The sequence below is a fragment of the Chenopodium quinoa genome, unplaced genomic scaffold (assembly GCF_001683475.1).
Source record: "Chenopodium quinoa cultivar QQ74 unplaced genomic scaffold, ASM168347v1, whole genome shotgun sequence".
Classification (NCBI taxonomy): domain Eukaryota; kingdom Viridiplantae; phylum Streptophyta; class Magnoliopsida; order Caryophyllales; family Amaranthaceae; genus Chenopodium; species Chenopodium quinoa.
In genome coordinates, this window is record NW_018744883.1 from 51548 (window position 1) to 74571 (window position 23024).

Consider the following 23024-nt stretch of genomic DNA (forward strand, 5'->3'; position numbering starts at 1 on the left):
TTTTTGTTCTAATGATTGTAGATTGTTGCTTTGAATAATCTTGGGGGTGTTAATATGTTTTTGTTTGGTGATTACTTAAGTTTGGTGTTGAGATTTGGCTGGTCTTTGCTTCACAATTTAGGATAACCACCAAATTTTATATTTTAAGCCTACCTTAACCCTTCTTGCCTTACGTTAAAACCTTGGGGAAGACCTTTGGACCTAGGAGTTGAGTCTTTCATCGGTGGAGGGAATCATTGGTTGTAGACTAAGGAAAGGGGATGCGAAATCAAGATGTCGAGTAGCCCAAAAATTTGATCCTTTTCCGGTTTCTTCGCGGAATCTATGAGATGCTCACTAAGAGGAGACATGAGATTAGTAGGGGGAACGCGATAAGACCGTTTGGGATGAAAGTGGAATGTGATAACTAGTTCCTATGCTTAGCATATTTATGTTTCAATCAACCTTAGGTATCTTATAACGTGCATACCATAATTCTCTTTAGAAAGGTTGTTATTCATTTGAATTATAGTCTCTTTGTAAAGTCCATTTCGTAAGATTTTGTTTCCTTTTTCCTCTTTCTTTTCCTTCTCTGGTTTGCCTCTTGGGGGTTTGGTGGAGAGTTATGGGTAAACTTTTAGGATACCCTTACGAGAGCATCACTCGTCCTCTAGAGCGATCTAGGGGTTTAAATGGCTTGTTGTAGCTAAAAACAACCGTGATTCCTACGACAGTGAGTCTTAGTGTAAATTCTCGCCCCTCTTTTTCTTTTTGCTTCGAATAAGCCCTTCTTATTCCTTTTAGCCTTTGTTTTGCTCGGGACGAGAAAAATTCTAGCTTGGGGGAATTTGATGAGTGTCATTTATGGCACTCATAGGGTAGTCTTTTAGGGTTATTTCTTTCCCCTTTTCATGCTTTCTTCTCTTATTTTTGGTCCATTTTCCTTTAGTTTCTCTTTTTCCTCTTTTCTTTATGATTCTCGTGTTTTTATCGTGTTTTCCTTTATTTGTGTCTTTTTTCCCTTTTATTTCCTTTCTTTGTGTACTTGTGTTGGTATTGTGAGAATCACTTTGGCAAAGGATTCAATTTGGGACTTTAATGATCAAGCAAGGAAGAAGCATTTGGCTAGAGAGGGCTTAGAGAGGGCTTGGAGAGGCCTTGGAGAGGTTTCCAAGGCAAATCCAGCAGGCCGCGGGCGCGGGCCCATGTTACTCAAAATTGCCAAAACTTGGCAGGAACTTGCCGCAGTTGCCCCGCAGGCTCTCCGCGGGCGCAAGTAAAATGGAGAGGCCGCTCCATTCAGAGAGACCGCAGCCCCCTGATCAGGCTTTGGGTGCAGGGGATTAGCCGCGGGCGAGGATCTCTGTTGCCGGGGCGCGGGGACTGACCAGATAGCCCGCGGAGGGTTCCATACCCATTTTTCCGCGGGCGCGGGTCTATCGAGAGAGGGCGCGGGAGCTGCCAATTTCTTCTTTGCTTATAAATAAAATTGTATTTCCTTTTCGAGGGGGACTTTTGATAATTTTCATTAGCTTAGTTTTAGAGAGAGAATCTAGAGAGAAGTTAGAGAGAAGTTCTTGGTTTTGGATTTGTAACTCAACATTTGATCAATCAAGTTTGGATTCCTTCATTTTCAATCATCAATATTAGTGAGAATCTCTTCCTTTTTTCATCTTTTACTTACTTGATATTTGATTTTTGCTTGTTACTTGTTCTTCTTTGGATTTGAATTTGATATTGTTGATTTTTTTTTAATTTCTCTTAAATTTTGATATAGAAATGAAGATTAAAGCACTTTCTAGTTATTTGTTCTTGAATTTCACCATAACTAGTGAGTAGATTAGTTGCTAGGGAAAGGGGGAAGCATGTTTAATTAATGAAATTGCTAGTTGATGCTCTTTCATTGATTGGTTTCTTGCAATTAAATTGGTTGACATAGTTTTGCTTGTGATTGATTAGACTAGGAGTGATCAACCTATAAGATTAATCTAGATTGCATTGCAACTCTTAATGACATGAACAATCGAATTGAAAGTTGCTCTAATTGATTGGGTTTGCTTGTGATTCTTCTTGATTTGCCTTTCATAGTGACACCTAGATTGGCCTATAGGAGACAGCATTTGAACTTTCTTGATTGCTACTATTGTTTGTCCATTGCAATACTTTAATTAATTGATTGAGCTCTAAACTAGCATTATCATTGAACTTGCATGTGGAACCCATATCCTTAGTGTTTAGACCTTTGTTTTACTTGATTAGACTTGCTTTTTTTTTACCATAGTGCCAACCATAATATCAACTCCATCTTCGAGGTAGCTTGACTTAGACTCTAGTTTTCAACATTGCATTCCCTATGGATCGACCCTTAACTTGCCCTATATTCATATAAGGTTGGTTAGGTGTTTAAAGATTTTGTTTGACTTGGGGAAAGGGTAGATAACGACATACATTTTCCCCCTCGTCAGCCTTATACCTTATTTTATCTAACTTGGAAGGATCCTCTTTTCTTTTATACACCCACTTACAACCAATAGCAGTCTTTCCCACGGGCAATGGGACTACTTCCCATGTTTTGTTTTTATGAAGAGATTGTATCTCTTCTTCCATATCAACCAACCAACTCTCGCTATTCTTGTCTTTGACAGCTTGTTTCAAGGTGACCGGCTCATCACCTCTACCGAGAGAGCATATTCTACCAAGTTTACCTGCCCGTAATGCCTCAGAGGTTTATTTGACCCAAACTTGTGAACTAATTTATAATTCCTCTTTCGCTTAGTGGATGCCTAAGAATCCTGTTGTTGTTGTTGTAGTACATGTGCATTTTCCTGCTGAATCTCCTCATGATCCAGATCATCCTCCTCCTCATCTTGAGAAACACCAGGATGCTCCACCTGAACATAACTAGAATCTTGTTGGTATTTAGATTCTATCTCCACCACTTGAGTATTTGTAGTCATTCCAACATCACCATCATTAGGCACCATAGCTTTTGATAAAGCTACCATAGATCTTTCATCAAAGGTAACATCCCTTCTAATTACAAATTTAGAATCTTCTACACTCCAAAGACGATAGCCTTGAACCCCTTTTGGATGCCCCAAAAAGATTGCTTTCTTGGCTCTTTCATCAAGCTTATTATCCTTAACATGATAATAAGCCGTGAACCCAAAGACTCTAAGTCTCGTGTAATCTGCATGTTCCCCTGAACACACCCTATAAGGCGTGTCATCATCTAAATAAGAATGCGGGGATCGATTTACTATATAACAAGCTTTAGCAACCGACTCCGCCCACCATTTTTCGCCTAATCCAGAATTAGAGCGCATACACCGCCTTCTCAAGTAGTGTATGATTCATTCTTTCCGCGACTCCGTTCTGTAGTGGTGTGTCTCTGACCGTCCAGCACCTCATAATGCCTTCCTGATCACAAAATTCCTTAAAAGCTCCTTCCGTGTATTCGGTACCATTATCAGACCGTACAATTTTTAGCTTTCGACCTATTCTGTTCTCAACCATTGCTTTCCACCGCTTGAAAATGTCGAATACCTCATTCTTATGCTTAAGAAAATAAATCCAAGCATATCTAGAATGATCATCAACAAATGTAACAAAATACCTGGAACCACCTTTGGAAGCAACTTTAGGCGGACCCCAAACATCCGTATGCACATAGTCAAACAATCCTCTGCTCTTGTGCTTGCTTGTAGAGAACTTCACCCTGTGTGCTATTCCGTACACACAATGCTCACAAAATTCCATTTGTGGCTTTTTCATGTTCTTTAACAAACCTTGTCCACTAAGCAACGATAGACCTTTTTCCGACATATACCCAAGGCGCATGTGCCATATTCTCGTGCATTCTGTTTGGTCTTTACTTCCACCAATTCTAACTGCTAAATCACCTGTAACAGTTGTCCCGAAAAGAGCATAAAGTTTACCGTGACGAATTCCCTTCATCACTACCAAGGAACCACGAACAACTTCTAAAATTCCATTCTCCAAGACTATTTTGCAACCATTTTTCTCTAATAAACCAAGAGAAATAAGGTTCTTCCGCAAATCTGGAATATGTCTCACATCCTTTAAGGTTATTATTGTTCCGTCATGCATCTTGACTCGGATAGTACCTAACCCGACAGTGTTACAAGCATGATCATTTCCCATCAAAACATTACCACCATCCAAACTCTGGTAAGTTGTAAACCACTTTCTGTTTGGGCACATATGGTGTGATGCACCTGAATCAAGCATCCATTTACCGGATATCTCATTGCATTGTTCTGAAACCGAGTAACAATAATTCTCCTCATCATTTGAGACAAAACTAGCTTCTTGTTTTACATGTTGTTTTCCTCTGGAGTTGTCGTTGTTGTTCTTCTTGAATATTACCCTCTTAGGGCAATTAACTTTAAAATGACCAAGCTCGCCACATTTAATACATGGCCTTTCCGCAAGAGGTCTAGATGTTGATCTAAACTTTCCTCCCTTGCCTCACCCTCTTTCATTAGTCCTTCCTCTGTTTGCAAACAATCCCTGAGCTTGTTCGTTGTGTTCTCTTCCATTACCAGACATCATTCCGCTTGTAGCAACCTTCCGAAGGTCATCCTCTAAAAGTGATGTTCTAGTTTCATCCATGGTTAGGGTATCACCCACAAGCATCAATGTTTGAACAAGATTTTCATAGGATTTCGGTAATGAAAGCAATAACATGAGTGCTTGGTCTTCCTCATCTACCTTCACGTCAATATCCTTCAAGTTTGATATAATCCTATCAAACTTATTAATATACTCCCGGATTAAGGTGCCTTCATCCATCTTGCATGTATACAATTTGAATTTTAAGTAGATCCTATTTGTTAGAGTTTTTGTCATAAAATTAGTCTCTAACTTTGTCCACACTCCAGCGGTTGTTGCTTCTTCATCTACCAAGAATGAAACGTCCCTCTCAAGGCATAAGATTATAGCTGCTCGTGCTTCAAGATCTAACTATTCCCAATCCTCATCCTTCATGTCCTCGGGTTTTTTTTCTTTTCCTGCCAATACCTTATGCAACTTTTGTGATACAAGCAAATTTTTCATTTGCATCCTCCAATAGGAAAAATCATTTTTACCATTGAATTTTTTGATTTCATATTTCCCAACTTTAACTGTTCCACTAGTAGATGCCGATATAATTAATTTCAAAAAATCAAAAAAATTAATCACTTATGATTTTGACGTCGGCTCTGATACCAATTGTTAGAGCACTCTCAGCGGAAATGTGGCTTCTACTAGATAATATGAAATCGATACCTCACAAAAATAAGCAATATATGGGATAGACAAATAACCACTATGAAGGAAATAATAAATATAAGAAAAAACTTTCTTGATGCTAAAACTTTTGACCTGAAAAATGAATAATTGTTTTTAAAAAAAGTATTTCTACATTGTGATTCTGGATATTTATAATGAATATAATGCTAATTAAACAATGATTCAGATTGTTTCTCTAACAATCACTAATATTGTTTCTTTTAATTAGCAAATTAAAAAAACTTAACAAAAGGTAATCGTCCCTATTACCCTCCTTATATTTCTCTCCTCCAATTAGTTCTTTAATTTTCTCACAGAAAGGTTTTTGAATCGAATGAAAGTCAAATACATTCAAACAAAGCTTTTTGAATGAAATTAAATTCAAACACATTCAAACAAAGCTTTTTTGAATCAAATTAAAGTCAAACACATTCAAACACAGCTTTTTTAATAGAATAAAGTTAAATGCATTCATCATAGTTAATTGGATGAAATGAAAGTCAAACACATTCAAATAAAGCTTTTTTATTCTATTGATAGTCAAACACATTCAAATATATCTTTTTGAATCAAATGAAAGTCATATGATTTCAAAGAAGCTAGTTGAATCAAATGAAAGTTGTACACATTACAAAATATCTTTTTAAATCAATTGAAAGTCAAACACATTCAAACAAAGCTTTTGAATCGAATGAAAGTCAAATGCATTCAATCAAAGATTTTTGAATCAAATGAAAGTCAAACACATTCAAACAAAGGTTTGATAATCAAAGGAAATTCAAACACAGTCAAACAAAGATTTTTTAATCAAATTAAAGTAAAAAATATTCAAACAAAGCTTTTTGAATCAAATGAAAGTAAAACACATTCAAACATAGCTTTTTGAATCAAATAAAAGTCAAACACATTCAAACAAAGGTTTTTAAATCGAATGAAAGTTATATGCATTCAAAGAAGCTAATTCAATCAAATAAAAACAGAACACATTAACACAAAGCTTTTTTTATCAATTAAAATTCAATCACATTCAAACAAAGCTTTTTAAATCGAATGAATGTTAACTGCTTTCAAACAAATCTTTTAGAATGAAATGAAAGTCAAACACATTCAAACAAAGATTTTTGAACCATATGAAATTCAAACACATTCAAACAAAGCTTTTTAAATCAAATGAAAGTTAAACACACTAAACAAAGATTTTTAAATCGATTGAAAGTCAAACGCATACAATGAAGCTAATTGATTAAGACGAAAGTCGAACACATTAAAACAAAGTTTTTTGAATCAACTGAAAGTCTAACACATTCAAACAAAGCTTTTTGAATCGAAGGAAAGTCAAACACATTAAAACATTGCGCTTTTATTCAAATTAAAGTTAAACACATTCAAACAAAGCTTTTTGAGATAAAGGAAAGTCAAACACATTCAAAAAAAGCTTTTTTAATCAAATTAAAGTCAAATACATTCAAACAAAGCTTTCTGAATCGAATGAAAGTCATATGCATTCAAGGAAGCTAATAAAATCAAATGAAAGCTGAACACATTAAAAGAAATCTTTTTGAATCAATTGAAAGAAATAAACATTCAAAGAAAGGTTTTTGAATCGAATGAAAGTCAAATACATTCAAATAAAGCTTTTTAATGAAATGAAATTCAAACACATTCAATGAAAGCTTGTTGAATCAAATGAATGTTAAACAAATTCAAGCACATCTTTTTGAATCGAATAAAGTGAAATGCATTTAAAACAGTTAATTGAATGAAATGAAAGTCAAACACTTTCAAATAAAGCTTTTTGATTCTAATGATAGTCAAACACATTCAAATATAGCTTTTTAAATCAAATGAAAGTCATATGATTTCAAAGAAGCTAGTTAAATCAAAAGAATGTTGTACACATTAAAAAATATCATTTTAAATCAATTGAAAGTCAAACACATTCAAACAAAGCTTTTGAATTGAATGAAAGTCAAATGCATTCAATCAAAGATTTTTGAATCAAATGAAAGTCAAACACATTCAAACAAAGATTTGATAATCAAAGGAAAGTCATCAAACACAGTCAAACAAAGCTTTTTTAATCAAATTAAAGTAAAAAATATTGAAACAAAGCTTGTTGAATCAAATGATATTAAAACACATTCAAACATAGCTTTTTGAATCAAATAAAAGTCATACACATTCAAACAAAGGTTTTTGAATCGAATGAAAGTTATATGCATTCAAAGAAGCTAATTCAATCAAATGAAAACAGAACACATTAAGACAAAGCTTTTTGAATCAAATAAAAGTCAATCACATTCAAACAAAGCTTTTTAAATCGAATGAATGTTAACTGCATTCAAACAAATCTTTTAGAATCAAATGAAAGTCAAACACATTCAAACAAAGATTTTTGAACCATATTAAATTCGAACACATTCAAACAAAGCTTTTTGAATCAAATGAAAGTTAAACACACTAAACAAATATTTTTAAATCGATTGAAAGTCAAATGCATACAATGACGCTAATTGATTAAAACGAAAGTCGAACACATTCAAACAAAGTTTTTTGAATCAAATGAAAGTCTAACACATTCAAACAAAGCTTTTTGAATCGAAGGAAAGTCAAATACATTAAAACATTGCTTTTTTTATTCAAATTAATGTTAAACACATTCAAACAAAGCTTTTTGAATTAAAGGAAAGACAAACACATTCAAATAAAGCTTTTTTAATCAAATTAAAGTCAAACACATTGAAGCAAAGCTTTTTGAATCGAATGAAAGTCATATGCATTCAAAGAAGCTAATAAAATCAAATGAAAGCTGAACACATTAAAAGCAATCTCTTTGAATCGATTGAAAGAAATAAACATTAAAAAAAAAAAGGTTTTTGAATCGAATGAAAGTCAAATACATTCAAACAAAGCTTTTTGAATGAAATGAAATTCAAACACATTCTATGAAAGCTTTTTGAATCAAATGAAAGTTAAACAAATTCAAACACATCTTTTTGAATTGAATAAAGTCAAATGCATTCAACATAGTTAATTGGATGAAATGAAAGTCAAACACATTCAAATAAAGCTTTTTGATTCTAATAATAGTCAAACACATTCAAATATAGCTTTTTGAATCAATTGAATGTCATATGATTTCAAAGAAGATAGTTGAATCAAATGAAAGTTTTACACATTACAAAATATCTTATTAAATAAATTGAAAGTCAAACATATTCAAACAAAGCTTTTGAATCGAATGAAAGTTAAATGCATTCAATCAAAGATTTTTGAATCAAATGAAAGTCAAACACATTCAAACAAAGGTTTGATAATCAAAGGAATGTCAAACACAGTCAAACAAAGCTTTTTTAATCAAATTAAAGTAAAAAAAATATATAAAAAAAAAAAAAAAGCATTTTGAATCAAATGAAGGTAAAACACATTCAAACATAGCTTTTTGAATCAAATAAAAGTCAAACACATTCAAACAAAGGTTTTTGAATCGAATGAAAGTTATATGCATTCAAAGAAGCTAATTCAATCAAATGAAAACAGAACACATTAAGATAAAGCTTTTTGAATCAAATGAAAGTCAATCACATTCAAACAAAGCTTTTTAAATCGAATGAATGTTTATATGCTTTCAAACAAATCTTTTAGAATCAAATGAAAGTCAAACACATTCAAACAAAGATTTTTGAACCATATGAAATTCAAACACATTCAAACAAAGCTTTTTGAATAAAATTAATGTTAAACACACTAAACAAAGATTTTTAAATCGATTGAAAGTCAAATGCATACAATGAAGCTAATTGATTAAAACGAAAGTCGAACACATTCAAACAAAGTTTTTTGAATAAACTGAAAGTCTAACACATTCAAACAAAGCTTTTTGAGTCGAAGGAAAGTCAAACACATTAAAACATTGCTTTTTTATTAAAATTAAAGTCAAATACATTCAAACAAAGCTTTTTGAATTAAAGGAAAGTCAAACACATTCAAATAATGCTTTTTTAATCAAATTAAAGTCAAACACATTCAAACAAAGCTTTTTAAATCGAATGAAAGTCATATGCATTCAAAGAAGCTAATAAAATCAAATGAAAGCTGAACACATTAAAGGTAATCTTTTTTTATCAACTGAAAGAAATAAACATTCAAAGAAAGGTTTTTGAATCGAGTGAAAGTCAAATACATTCAAACAAAGCTTTTTGAATGAAATGAAATTCAAACACATTCAATGAAAGCTTTTTGAATCAAATGAAAGTTAAACAAATTAAAACACATCTTTTTGAATCGAATAAAGTCAAATGCACAACACAGTTAATTGAATGAAATGAAAGTCAATCACATTCAAACAAAGCTTTTTTATTCTTATGAAAGTCAAATACACTCAAATAAAGCTTTTTGAATCAAATGAAAGTCATATGCAGTCAAAGAAGCTAGTTGAATCAAATGAAAGTTGTACACATTACAAAATATCTTATTGAATCTATTGAAAGTCAAACACATTCAAACTAATCTTTTGAATCGAATGAAAGTCAAATGCATTCAATTAAAGTTTTTTGAATCACGTGAAACTGAAACACATTCAAACAAAGGTTTGTTAATCAAAGCAAACTCAAACACAATCAAACAAAGCTTTTTTAATCAAATTAAAGTCAAGAATATTCATACAAAGCCTTTTGAATCAAATGAAAGTAAAACACATTCAAACAAAGCTTTTTGAATCAAATGTAAGTCAAACACATTCAAACAAAGCTTTTTGAATCGAATGAAAGTTATATGCATTTGAAGAAGCTAATTGAATCAAATGAAAACAGAACACATTAAAACAAAGCTTTTTGAATCAAATGAAATTCAAACACATTCAAACAATGCTTTTTGAATCTAATGAAAGTAAAACACATTCAAGCAAATTTTTTTGAATCTAACAAAAGTCAAACACATTGAAACAAAGCTTTTTAACCGAATGACAGTCATATGCACTCAAAGAATCTAATTGAATCGAATGAAAGGTTAATGCATTAAAACAAAGCTTTTTGAATCAAATGAAAGTAAAACACATTCAAACAAAGCTTTTTGAATCAAATGTAAGTCAAACACATTCAAAGAAAGCTTTTTGAATCGAATGATAGTTATATGCATTCAAAGACGCTAAATAAATCAGTGAAAACATAACATATTAAAACAAAGCTTTTTGAATTAAATGAAAGTCAAATACATTTAAACAAAGCTTTTTGAATCGAATAAATGTTAACTGCACTCAAACAAAACTTTTTGAATCAAATAAAGTTAAACACTTAAAAAAAAGATTTTTAAATTGATCGAAAGTCAAATTGCATACAATGAAGCTAATTGATTAAAATGAAAGTCGAACACATTCAGACAAAGTATTTTGAATCAACAGAAAGCCTAATACATTCAAACAAATCTCTTTGAATCGAAGGAAAGTCAAACACATTTAAACATTGCTTTTTTTATTCAAATTAAAGTCCAACACATTCAAACAAAGCTTTTTGAATCAAAGGAAAGTCAAACACATTCAAATAAAGCTTCTTTAATCAAATTAAAGTAAAACACATTCAAACAAAGCTTTTTAAATCGAATAAAAGTCATATGCATTCAAAGAAGCTATTAAAATCAAATGAAAGCTGAACACATTATAAGTAATCTTTTTGAATCAATTAAAAGTAATAAACTTTCAAAGAAAGGTTTTTGAATCGAATGAAAGTCAAATACATTCAAACAAAGCTTTTGTAGTGAAATGAAATTCAAACACATTCAAACAAAGCTTTTTGAATCAAATGAAAGTCAAACACATCTTTTTGAATCAAATAAAGTCAAATGCATTCAACATACTTAATTGAATGAAATGAAAGTCAAACACATTCAAACAAAGCTTTTGTATTCTAATGAAAGTCAAACACATTTAAATAAAGCTTTTTTAATCAAATGAAAGTCATATGCATTCAAAGATGCTAGTTTAATCAAACGAAAGTTGTACACATTACAAAATACCTTATTGAATCTAATTAAAGTCAAACACATTCAAATAAATCTTTTGAATCTAATAAAAGTGAAATCCATTAAATCAAAGATTTTTTAATCACATGAAAGTCAAACACATTCAAACAAAGGTTTGTTAATCAAAGGAAACTCAAACACATTCAAACAAAGCTTTTTTAATCAAATGAAAGTAAAGAATATTCACACAAAGCTTTTTTAATCAAATGAAAGTAAAACACATTCAAACAAAGCTTTTTGAATCAAATGTAAGTCAAAAACATTCAAACAAAGCTTTTTGAATCGAATGAAAGTTATATGAATTCAAAGAAGCAAATTGAATCAAATGAAAACATAACACATTAAAACAACGCTTTTTGAATCGAATGAAAGATAATTGTATTCAATCAAAGGTTTTACAATCAAATGAAAGGGAAACTCATTCAAACACATTCAAACAAATTCAAACATATTCAAACAAAGCTTTTTGAAAGTTAAAACATTTGAACAAAGATTTTTTAATCAAATGAAAGTCAAACACATTTAAACAAAGTTTTTTGAATCAAATGAAAGTCAAACACATTCAAATAAAGCTTTGTGAATGAAATGAAATTCAAACACATTCAAAAAAGCTTTTTGAATCGAATGAAAGACAAACAAATACAAACAAAGCTTTTTGAATCGAAGGAAAGTCATATGCAGTCAAAAAAGCTTATAGAATCAAATGAAAATAGGAGAGAGAAACTCTAGAGAGAGAAAGTAGGAGAGAGATACTATAGGGAGAGAAAGAAACCCGCCATTTTCAGCTTGAGTTTTAAGCTTTTTGGAAGCCGATTTCCATGGCAAAAAGGAGGAAAGGGAAGTGGAAGAAATCCTCGGGCTAAAACTCGAAAGGGAAGAAGAAAACAAAGCCAAGAACGAGGAACCTCGAAGAGCAAAAACAGAGCATGACCATGGATGATGTTTCGGTTGAAAGCTGGCTTGATGGGGAGGCGATTGAGGAGATTCTGGTGAGAATGGTGACGGAGGAGGATAAAGCTCTACATAGTGAAGAGTTCAATCGATGGTTGAAGGTAATTAGAACCCCTAGTCCTGTGCATTTCAATGGAACAGTAGATTCTGATGTTAGTACTGGGTCTATTAATCCGACTCCATTTTTGATGATTAATAAGTCTGATAGGTTAGGGAATGATTTTCATGTGAATTTGGAGAAAAACTTTTTGAACCCCCAATTTCGAAACCCACGTTTTGAAACCCCTATTTCTGCCATTCCTAATGAATCGGGGGGTATTAGCTGCAGTAGTATTTTTAAGAACACGATTGATGAGGGTTTTAATCTTGCTGGTAAGGCTGGAGTTGAGTGTAATCCATGTTGGGTAATAGGGAAGAGGTGAAAGTCAAGTTAACTGAGGAAGATGTCCTACCTGAAATTGAATTTTGGAAATCTGCAATTGTATGTTATGTTCTTTGTGGTAAACCTTCATTATCTGTAATGAGTGGGTTTGTGCGAAGAATTTGGGGAAAATATGGAATAGATAGGATTTCTGCTATGAATAATGGGGTTTTCCTTGTTCGATTCAAGACAATGGTAGGAAGGGAAAAGGTGATGAACTCTGGACCTATTATGTTTGATGGTAGACCTGTAATGATGAAGAGGTGGGAGCCAGGTTTGGATTTAGGAAATGAGAAGGTGTTTGAAGTTCCCACTTGGGTTAGATTGCTAGGATTGAATTTAAAATTCTGGGGTCAATCCTCTCTAATGAAGATAGCTGGTTTAATTAGAGATCCAGTTAAGACTGATAGATGCACAGCTACCGAGGAAATGCTTGAGTATGCTAGGATAACGGTCAAGGTGAAAATAAATGGTGAGCTACTAGATGAGATTGAGTTCCAGGATGAATGTGGTGTTGATGTTAAGCAAAAAGTGATATATGAAAGGAAGCCTATCATTTGTAATATCTATAGAGGTATGGGGCATGGATATAGTGAATGTCCTAATCATAGAATCAAGAATCAGAATCCACCAGTTAGGAATCAGCAACAAAGGCAGCAGAAGAAGCCTGAGGTGTGGAAGGTTTGGATGCCAAAGGCTCAGCAAAAGAGTCAGTAGACAGAGTAACCTCAAGGCATTAGAGTGGATAAGAACAAGTTTGATGTTGATGCTGATACAAATATTGTTTCTGAAATAGCTGGTGGTGATAAATGTGATATGGGCTCACTGTGCAGAACAACAAATGGGAGAGTGTTGTTTGGTGACTGGGACAGGGGAGTGTTCATACACTCTCCATGGATAATTGGGGTTTTTGGAATGTCAGGGGCCTTAACAAACTGAATAAAATTTGTGATGTTCTTTGGTTTATGAAAAATCAAGGAATTGGTTTGTTAGGGCTCCTAGAGACTAAAGTGAAGGCTGGTAATTTTGGTAAGGTCTTCACTGGTTTTTGTGGCAAGTGGTCTGTGACTGCAAACTATAGTAAGCATCATGGAGGGAGAATTTGGATTGTGTGGCTACCTGATGTCTTTCAGGTAAAGATTGATAGAGTAGAAGCTCAATTAATCCATGTGAATGTCGTTCACAAGGCTTCTAAGTTTGTGTTCTGGTATACTGTTGTCTATGGGTTGAACACTACAGATGAGAGGGAGGTGTTGTGGCATCAGATTGGGGAGATAAAAAACGACACTCATGGTCCATGGATCTTGGGAGGTGATTTCAATAATGTCCTAAATACTGAGGACAAAATTGGATCCCCAGTTACCTTTGCTGAGATTGAAAATTTCAGACAATGTGTTAGGCAAAACTTGTTAATTGATTTTAAAGCTGGGGGGTTATTCTACACTTGGAATAATAAGCAACAAGGGAGTGATAGAGTGTGCAAAAAGATTGATAGGATTTTAGTTAATGAGCTATGGACTGAAAACTGCAGGGAGTTTAGAGCTGATTTTTTGCCTGAGGGGCTAATGGACCATTGTCCTTGTATTATAAGATTATTTGGGTGTAATTGGAATTTTCAGAAACCTTTTAGGATTTTTAATATATGGATTGATGCTCCAGGCTACCAGGAAGCTGTAAAACAGGCTAGGAACAGTGATGTGAAAGGAACTGATATGTTTATTGTGGTGAAAATGCTGCAAAAGGTGAAAGAAGCTCTCAAGTTCTTAAATCTGACTAATTTCTCCTCAGTGGAGAGTGCAAATATCATTGCTGATGCTGAGTTAGAAAATGTGCAGTGTCAGCTGAATAATGACCCTCGGAATTTGGAGTTGATTCAAATGGAAAGTGATGCTAGGGAAAGGTTTTTAGCTGTTCATACTGCAAAATTGAAAATTTTGAAGCAGAAAGCCAAGTTGCATTGGATGAAAGAAGGTGATGTCACTTCTTCCTACTTTCATGCTTGTATTAGGACGAGAAGAATGCATAATAATGTGTACAGCATCCAGCTTGAGAATGGTGATATCATTCAGGATCCTGATAAAATTGCATAAGCTGTTATAGACAAGTCTATCATGTTGTTATAGCTGCAGGTCCTATTTTGGATGATGTGCAACATCTGAGTCTATGTAGAGGGTTTACTGAAGAGGATGTGAGAAGTGTTGTTTGGAGTATTGAGGATGACAAGGCACCTGGTCCTGATGGTTTCTCGAGCAAGTTTTTCAAGAATGCTTGGGGAGTTGTGAAAAATGAGGTGTGTAAGGCAGTTTTGGGGTTCTTTGAGCATGGTCAGCTGCTGAAACAGGTGAATGCAACTACTTTGACTCTAGTTCCTAAATTAGATAATGCTACTAGAGTTACTCAGTTTAGGCCAATAACATGCTGTAATGTGTTGTACAAGATCATTTCTAAGATGCTGTGTGAAAGGTTCAAAGAGGTGCTGCCTGGTTTGATTAGTTAGAATCAAAGTGCTTTTATTGCTGGAAGATCTATTTTAGACAACATCTTAGTGTGCCAGGATATGTTAAAAGAGTACAATAATAAGAGAAAATCTCCTAGATGTACTATCAAGGTGGATTTGAGGAAAGCTTATGATTCTGTGCACTGGTCTTTTATTCATGATATGTTGCAGACTTTGAATTTCCCAAGTAGATTCATTTCTTGGGTCATGGAGTGTGTTACTTCCCCTTCTTTTTCTATTATGATTAATGGTGGTCTAAATGGCTTTTTTAAGGGCAAGAAAGGGATCAGGCAAGGTGATCCTATGTCACCATTGGTGTTTGTCATTGTGATGGAGTATCTATCAAGATTGCTAAAAAAAGTGGTTGCAAAGAGAGGCTTTAGATTTCATCGGAGATGCAAGTCTTTGACGTTAAATCACTTAATATTTGTTGATGATTTGATGTTGTTCTCCTATGCTGATAAGAAATCTATCTCCCTTTTAGTGAGGGCTCTTAAAGCTTTTGAGGGTTGCTCTAGTTTACAGGCTAATGCTGATAAGTCTGCTATCTATTTTGGGAGTGTGCAACCTGAAGTGCAGCAAGGAATTGTGACTGAGTCTGGATTTATAATAGGAGAAACTCCTTTCAAATATCTTGGCATCCCTTTGAATGCTAAGTATTTGAGAGTCTCAGACTTTGATGCTATTGTAGATAAGATGTTGGCTAGAATAACTTGCTGGTCCAGCAGAAAGTTGTCTTATACTGCAAGAGTATTGCTGGTGAACCCTGTACTGATTACTTTGCACACTTACTGGGTTCAGTGTGTGTTGTTACCTAAATTAGTTATTTTGAGGATTACTCAGCTTTGCAAAGCTTTCCTTTGGTGTGGAGATGTTGTTTTGTCTAAGGCACCCCCAATTGCTTGTGATTGGGTTTGCATGAGCAAAGCTGAGGGTGGTTTAGGAGTTAGAGATTGTGGGATGTGGAACAGGGCAGCATTGGGGAAGTATGTGTGGAAAATAGCTAAAAAAGAGGATTCTCTATGGGTGAAATGGGTTCGTGTTGTGTACATTAAAGGACAAGACTGGTGGACTTATAGTCCTAAGAGATCTGCAGGATGGGCTTGGAGGAGATTGTGTGCAGTGAAGGACCAGTTAAAAGAAGGTTTTGAGCAAAACAACTGGTTGAGTGGTACTTATAGAATCTCTCAGTGCTATAAGTGGTTGCAGGGAGCTGGCACAAAGGTGGATTGGTGTAAATGGGTATTGAATAAGTTCAATATTCCCAAGCACTCGTTTATTCTATGGCTTGCTATGCATGATAGACACAGAACAAGGGAGAAGCTCTGGAAATATAATGCCTGTGCTGAAGATAGTTGTTTGCTGTGTGGTGCTGAAATTGAGGATAGACAGCATATGTTCTTTAATTGCAAATACAGTCAAGAGTGTGTGCCGAGAATTTCTCATTGGCTCCATATTCGAATTCAGAATTTCTACATTGATGAGGTTTGGAAGAATTGGCTCAAAGAAGTAAAAGATAAGGTGCAGCATAAGGTTGTTCTGGCAGTTCTGGCAGTTGTTGTCTACCATATTTGGTTTGCTAGGAACACTGCTTTCTGGGAGAAAGTTGTTATTCACCCTTCAAAACTTTCTAACGCTATTGGTAGGGTGAGCATGGATAGAATCAAGCATTTTATAAACAAGAAGTGGAGTAGATTGCAGCGCAAATGGATTCAGGAGCTGTATAGCAGCATCCCAAATTAGTTTGTTTTGGTTTGTTGCTGTGTTGTTGTTTTTCTTGTTTTTTGTTAGCCCTTTTCAGTTGTAGTCTGTGTCCTTCCTAGAAGGCAGCAGACTGCTTCTATTTAGGTTTGCTTTACTCTCCTTCAGTTGAACCCTTCCTACAAGGTGGCAACTGAGGAGTTTAAAGCTTGAGGTGGGGGTGGCCTTTGTTTTAGGTTTTGTGCAGCTTTGGAGTTGCCTGTGTCAGGCCTGTAAAAGTTGTACATTTTTACAGTTTTTTTATAGTAATATACTTTCTTACTTACCAAAAAAAAAAAAAGAATCAAATGAAAATAAAAACAAATTAAAATTAAGCTTTTTAAATCAACTGAAAATCAAACACATTCAAACAATGCTTTTTGAATCAAATGATAGTCAAACACATTCAAACAAAGCTTTTTGAATCGAATAAAAGTCAAACACATTCTGTTGACCCTTTTGAGGTTTTGATGATGTTAAGAATTGAGCAAACTTCCTTTTAATAAGGATTTTCTAGTGTTGTGATGTTGGCAGGTTCAGTAAGCGTAGAGGGCTGAAGTAGGAACAGGAACAGAGGAACTTTAAAAGATCCATGAGGACAAGTAAAGAACAGAAGAAGAGTTCCAGCAATGGAACTTCCCGAAGTTTCTCAAAAGGAACTTCAAACGGGTTGTAACGACCTGGTTCTGGTGTAATGCTGGGGCAAGCCTCAACAATCAAGGTTAAACACAAAGATCGAGATATCAACCGAAGAAGATGGACTTCATAACTTATAGTTGTGTAAGAGATAAGTTTGTTTTCGTAGGATGATGTAAACATAAAAATGATAGATATGCATGGAACTTATTAGAAATCAGATAAAGCTTGGCAAACTAATTAATGCGTAAAAGATAATTATAAGTTTTATGAAAAAGTACTTAATTGATTTTATCTTATAAAATCTGGTTTAACTTGGTTTTATCTTTTTCATAAAATTCTATCTTTTAACAAAAACGAATTTGATAAAATCTAGTTTGCATATAAACAAAATTAAATCCGTTTGGTTTCGGTTTTAAGGAAGATAAGATCAGATTTCTGTTTGATCTATCTTGTTTGCGAAAACCCTAGTTTGAGAAGCTGAGAAACTCCTATAAATATAGAAGTATTTCAGCTTAGCAAGATGAGAGTTTTAAGCGTGACAATCACTTAGTGCTTAGGAGTAAGTATGCCAAAGGTTCAAGCTTTATTATTTTGATTTCGGGTTTCATGTGTAGCTTTCCATTTATGTGTTAGACTGTGTCTTTGCGTTGTAATTGGTTTTGGGGTGAGATTGTGAATTCTCTTAAATTCACGTTTGAGTGTATGAGTTTGAATTCTCTAAAATTCGAGTGGTAGTCAGTCACCCCGAGTGTGTCTTAGGTTGCATAGTGGGAAAAAGGAACTTGAGTGTGTCTTAGGGCGAGAAAGGAACTTGAGTGTGTCTTGGGTCGAAAAAGGTGCCTGAGTTTGTCTTAGGTCTGATAGGATAGGTTCTTATCAATCAGCAAGTGTGTTAGGAGGAACTTGCGAAGCAAAGGTCTGTGTAATAGGTTGTACTAAGAGAGTTGCCTATTATAGTGGAATTTGTTTATAAGTCCCAATAAGGCCGAGGTTTTACTTCCAGTTAGGCACTGGAAGGTTTCCTCGTAAAACTTGCTGTGTGCTTTAAGTTTCTTTATGTTTTTATTGTTTATTTCCGCATAAGTTCCGCGATTGGAACCTACTACCATTCACCCCCCTCTCGTAGTAGTTCATCTAAACTAACAATTGGTATCAAAGCAGGTTCTCACGAAGTTACAAGCAACCTTATAGTGTAAAGTTCCTGAAGAGATGAATTCTCACGAGAAACTTGAAGAAGGGTATTCTACCCAAAGACCACCAATGCTCAATGGCAAGTTTTATTCATACTGGAAGAATAGAATGGAGATATTCATCAAAGCTGAAAATTACCAAGTATGGAGAGTCATTGAAAGTGGTGACTTCGATGTAACAAAAACCAATGCAAACAAAGAGGTAATCCCTAAATCAATAGCTGAATTTGATAAAGAAGATTACGAAAAGTATGAGTTAAATGCTCAAGCAGTAAAAATATTGCATTGTGGACTAGGACCTCATGAGCACAATAGAATCATGGGTTGTAAGTCTGCAAAACAGATTTGGGATTTGCTGCAAGTAACACATGAAGGTACGAATGAAGTTAAACGTTCCAAAATTGACTTACTAATGTCAAAATATGAAAGATTTGAAATGCTACACAAAGAATCCATTCAGGATATGTTCACTAGATTTACTAACATTATCAGTGAGTTAGAATCGTTAGGCAGGTCCATACCCATTGATGAACAGGTAAGGAAAGTCCTTAGAATTCTTCCTCAAGATGAGAGGTGGAGATCCAAGGTCACTGCCCTGCAGGAATCCAAGGACTTCACCAAGTTCAACCTTGAACAGCTCAATGGTTCCTTGCTTACTCATGAACTCCACCTTGGAGCCAACTCTGAAAGTTCCAAGAACAAGACCCTTGCTCTAAAGGCTTATGAATCAAGCGACTCTGAAAACGACGATATGGAAACTGCCATGCTTGTACAGAGGTTCAGGAGAATGCTAGGAAAAAGAGGAGAAAAGAACAGACGAGGACACCCAAGTTCCAAAGAATTCAAATGCTACAGATGCGGTTCCAAAGAACATCTTCTCAGAGACTACACAAGTCCTAAGGAGGACGAGAAAGCTAACTATAAAGGCAAGGAACAGAACAAGTATTACAAATCATCATTCTCCAAGGAAGATGTAAGAAAAGCCATGATGGCTGCATGGGGAAACTCTGATTCAGAAGATGAAGAAGGTGAATCCGTAGAAGAAACAGCCAATTTATGTTTGATGGCCAAAACTGATGATGAAGCTCGTTTGAAGGAACTTGAATCTGAGGTATGGTATGACTATAGACAACTCAAACATTTAAATAAAGGAAATCTTATGGACATTATTCTGGAACTTCAAGATGATTGTAAAGAACTAAACAGGTCGAAGTTCCAAATTGATAAAGCTTTAAAAATTCACAAAGAACATAGCGAATGGGTAGATAATATGAAAATTGACATACAAACTAGATTCTTTGACTTATATGGTAAAAATGTCTTTCTAAAAGAACAAGTTGAAAAACTGAAACATGATAATATTCTGTTGAATGTAGAATTAGCTCAACTGAAACTTGGAATTGACTCCCCTAACTCTGAAGTTCCTATTGCAAGCCAACTTCCAAATTTTGAGAAATTAAAATCTGATTTGGAAGAAGTTAAAATAAAAAATCAAACCTTGGTGGAGGAACTTGCTAGGGCAAGGAAAGGCAAAGAAGTGATTAATAATGGAATTCCATCCTGGATAGCTAATACTCATAACAAGAATAAAGAAGGACTAGGTTATAAGAAGAAGTCTAGGAGAAACAAGAAATATGTGGATCTACCTAGTCAAAAGCTATGTTACTATTGTGGTAGTACAGGGCATCTTAAAGCTGCATGTCCTAAAAGAAATAAAAATACTCTTAAGAATACTGAGCATGTTGAACAGGTATGGTTGAAGAAATCTGAATCTTCTTCCAAAATAATGGAACCCAAGGAAACCTGGGTTCCAGAAACTAACGCTTAGTTTTCATGCAGGTTCCAGTGAGGGGGAACAACACTTTGTACCTCAACAGTGGTTGTTTTAAGCACATGACTGGAGACAAATCTAAATTTCTCTCACTGGTAACTCAGTTAGCTTTACTTCTAATCTTTGTAGAATCATTAACAATGACAGTAACAACATCATTCTTGAAGGAACCAGAAAAGGGAACATATATATTGTGGATCTCAATGAAGTTCCAAGTAGTAGTTTGACTTGTCTTAGTGTCATTGAGAATGATCCCTTATTATGGCACAAACGATTTGGCCATGCTAGTTTATCTCTGCTTGATAAACTTAGATCAAAAGAACTTGTGGAAGGACTTCCATCCATCAAGTTCCTAAAAGATAAAGTATGCAGTGCATGTGTAAGAGGTAAGCAGACACGAATATCTTTCAAATCTAAGAATATGGTAAGCACCACAAAACCATTGGAACTTATCCATATGGATTTGCGTGGTCCTATGAGGATACAAAGCAGGAGTGGAAAAAGGTATGTGATGGTTATTGTAGATGATTTTTCCAGATATGCCTAGGTTTTCTTTCTTGTAAGCAAGGATGATACGTTAGATCACTTTGTTTCCTTTGTGAAGAAAGAACAGAGAAGAACATGTCATAAATTGATTCACCTAAGGTCAGATCATGGAACTGAGTTCGAAAACTCAAAATTTGATGAGTTTTGTGATGAACATGGGATGAACCACAACTTCTCTGCTCCCAGGACTCCACAACAAAATGGAGTAGTTGAACGGAAAAACAGAAGCTTGGAAGACATGGCAAGAACTATGCTGATTTCCAGTGGACTGCCTAGGAACTTCTGGGCAGAAGTAGTGAACACAGCATGTTACATATTGAATAGAGTTTCTATTAGGGCAATAACCAACAAAACACCGTATGAACTAATTAAAGGAAGAAAACCAAATATTTCTTATCTTAGATCTTTTGGCTGCAGGTGCTTTGTACACAATAATGGAAAGAGAAACTTGGGAAAGTTTGATGAAAGAAGTGATGAGGCTGTATTCTTAGGATATGCCTCAAATAGTAGAGCTTACAGAGTTTATAATAAAAAAACAATGTGTGTTGAAGAGTCTGTACATATAATTTTTGATGAAACTGATTTTGTGATTGATGTACAAGATGATGATGATTTCGAGATAGGGTTAGTAAGAAGACATGACCTGATGAGGAATCAACAATATCCATGAAGCAGCAAAACAAGAATCAAGGAGCTGAAAACCAAACTACGACTGAAACAGAAGTTCCACAAGAGGAACATCCTGAGCCTGAGAATCCAGAACCTAAGAATCAGGAACCACTGAATCAAGTGACAAGAAACAGTAATGCTGAACCTGAAAAGTTGTATCCAATCAAAGACTTTACCCTTAAACGTTGGAAATATCAAAAGTCTCATCCAGTGGATATAATTATGAGTGATATAACCAAAGGAACTCAGACCAAGTCACAGCTAAGGAACTTCTGTGCATTTTACTCGTTCCTATCTACTTTGGAACCAAAGAACTATGATGAAGCCTTACAAGATGCAGATTGGATCATATCCATGCAAGCTGAACTAGGAGAATTCGAGCGAAACAAAGTTTGGCACCTAGTTCCTAGACCGGAACATCAGAAAGTCATAGGTCTAAAGTGGGTGTTAAGAAACAAGCTTGATGAACATGGAATCATAGTAAGAAACAAGGCTAGACTGGTTGTCAAGGGGTACAATCAACAAGAAGGCATTGACTTTGATGAGACATTTGCTCCAGTTTCCAGGTTAGAAGCTATACGCATTCTTATTGCTTTTGTAGCTTTTATGAAAATTAAGTTGTTTCAGATGGACGTCAAATGTGCATTTCTAAATGGTCTATTAAAAGAGGACGTCTATGTGGAACAACCTCCTAGATTTGAAGATCCAGAATTCTCAAATCATGTCTATAAGCTTGATAAAGCCCTTTATGGGCTGAAACAATCACCAAGGGCATGGTATGAAAGGTTGTCCAAGTTCCTGTTAGATAATGATTTTAAAAGAGGTAAAATAGACAAAACTTTGTTTTTGAAATCTAAAGGAACTGATATTTTAGTTGTGCAAATATATGTAGATGATATTATTTTTGGTGCAACTAACAAAATTTTGGTGAAGTATTTTGCTGACCTTATGAGTGGTGAGTTCGAGATGAGCATGATGGGTGAGCTAAACTTCTTTCTTGGATTGCAAATTAAGCAAACTGAGAAAGGAATAATGATTCACCAACAAAAATATGTGAAGGAACTCATAAAGAAATATAAGATGGAAAGTTCCAAAACTATAAGAACACCTATGGGAACTAACACCAGACTGGATGAAGACACAACTGGAACTTACATAGATCAGAAGATGTATAGAGGTATGATAGGTTCCTTATTATATCTAACTGCTAGTATACCTGATATATCTTACAGTTTAGGCTTATGTGCGAGG

The 23024-nt window shown here is 34.5% G+C and overlaps 2 protein-coding genes across 2 annotated transcripts; both read left to right on the forward strand.

Annotated features, from left to right (window-relative positions):
* The first annotated feature begins 12760 nt into the window (after window positions 1–12760).
* Window positions 12761–17006, forward strand: LOC110705886. Its single transcript, XM_021883806.1, has 6 exons — window positions 12761–13370; window positions 13458–13539; window positions 13584–14632; window positions 14785–15134; window positions 15216–16805; window positions 16950–17006. The coding sequence occupies exons 1-6, from the start codon at window positions 12761–12763 to the stop codon at window positions 17004–17006; spliced, it is 3738 nt and encodes a 1245-aa protein (XP_021739498.1).
* Window positions 17007–18746: 1740 nt separating this feature from the next.
* Window positions 18747–21774, forward strand: LOC110705887. Its single transcript, XM_021883807.1, has 4 exons — window positions 18747–20477; window positions 20567–20661; window positions 20706–21062; window positions 21123–21774. Exons 1-4 carry the CDS (start codon window positions 18747–18749, stop codon window positions 21772–21774), a joined length of 2835 nt encoding a protein of 944 aa, XP_021739499.1.
* Window positions 21775–23024: the final 1250 nt, after the last annotated feature.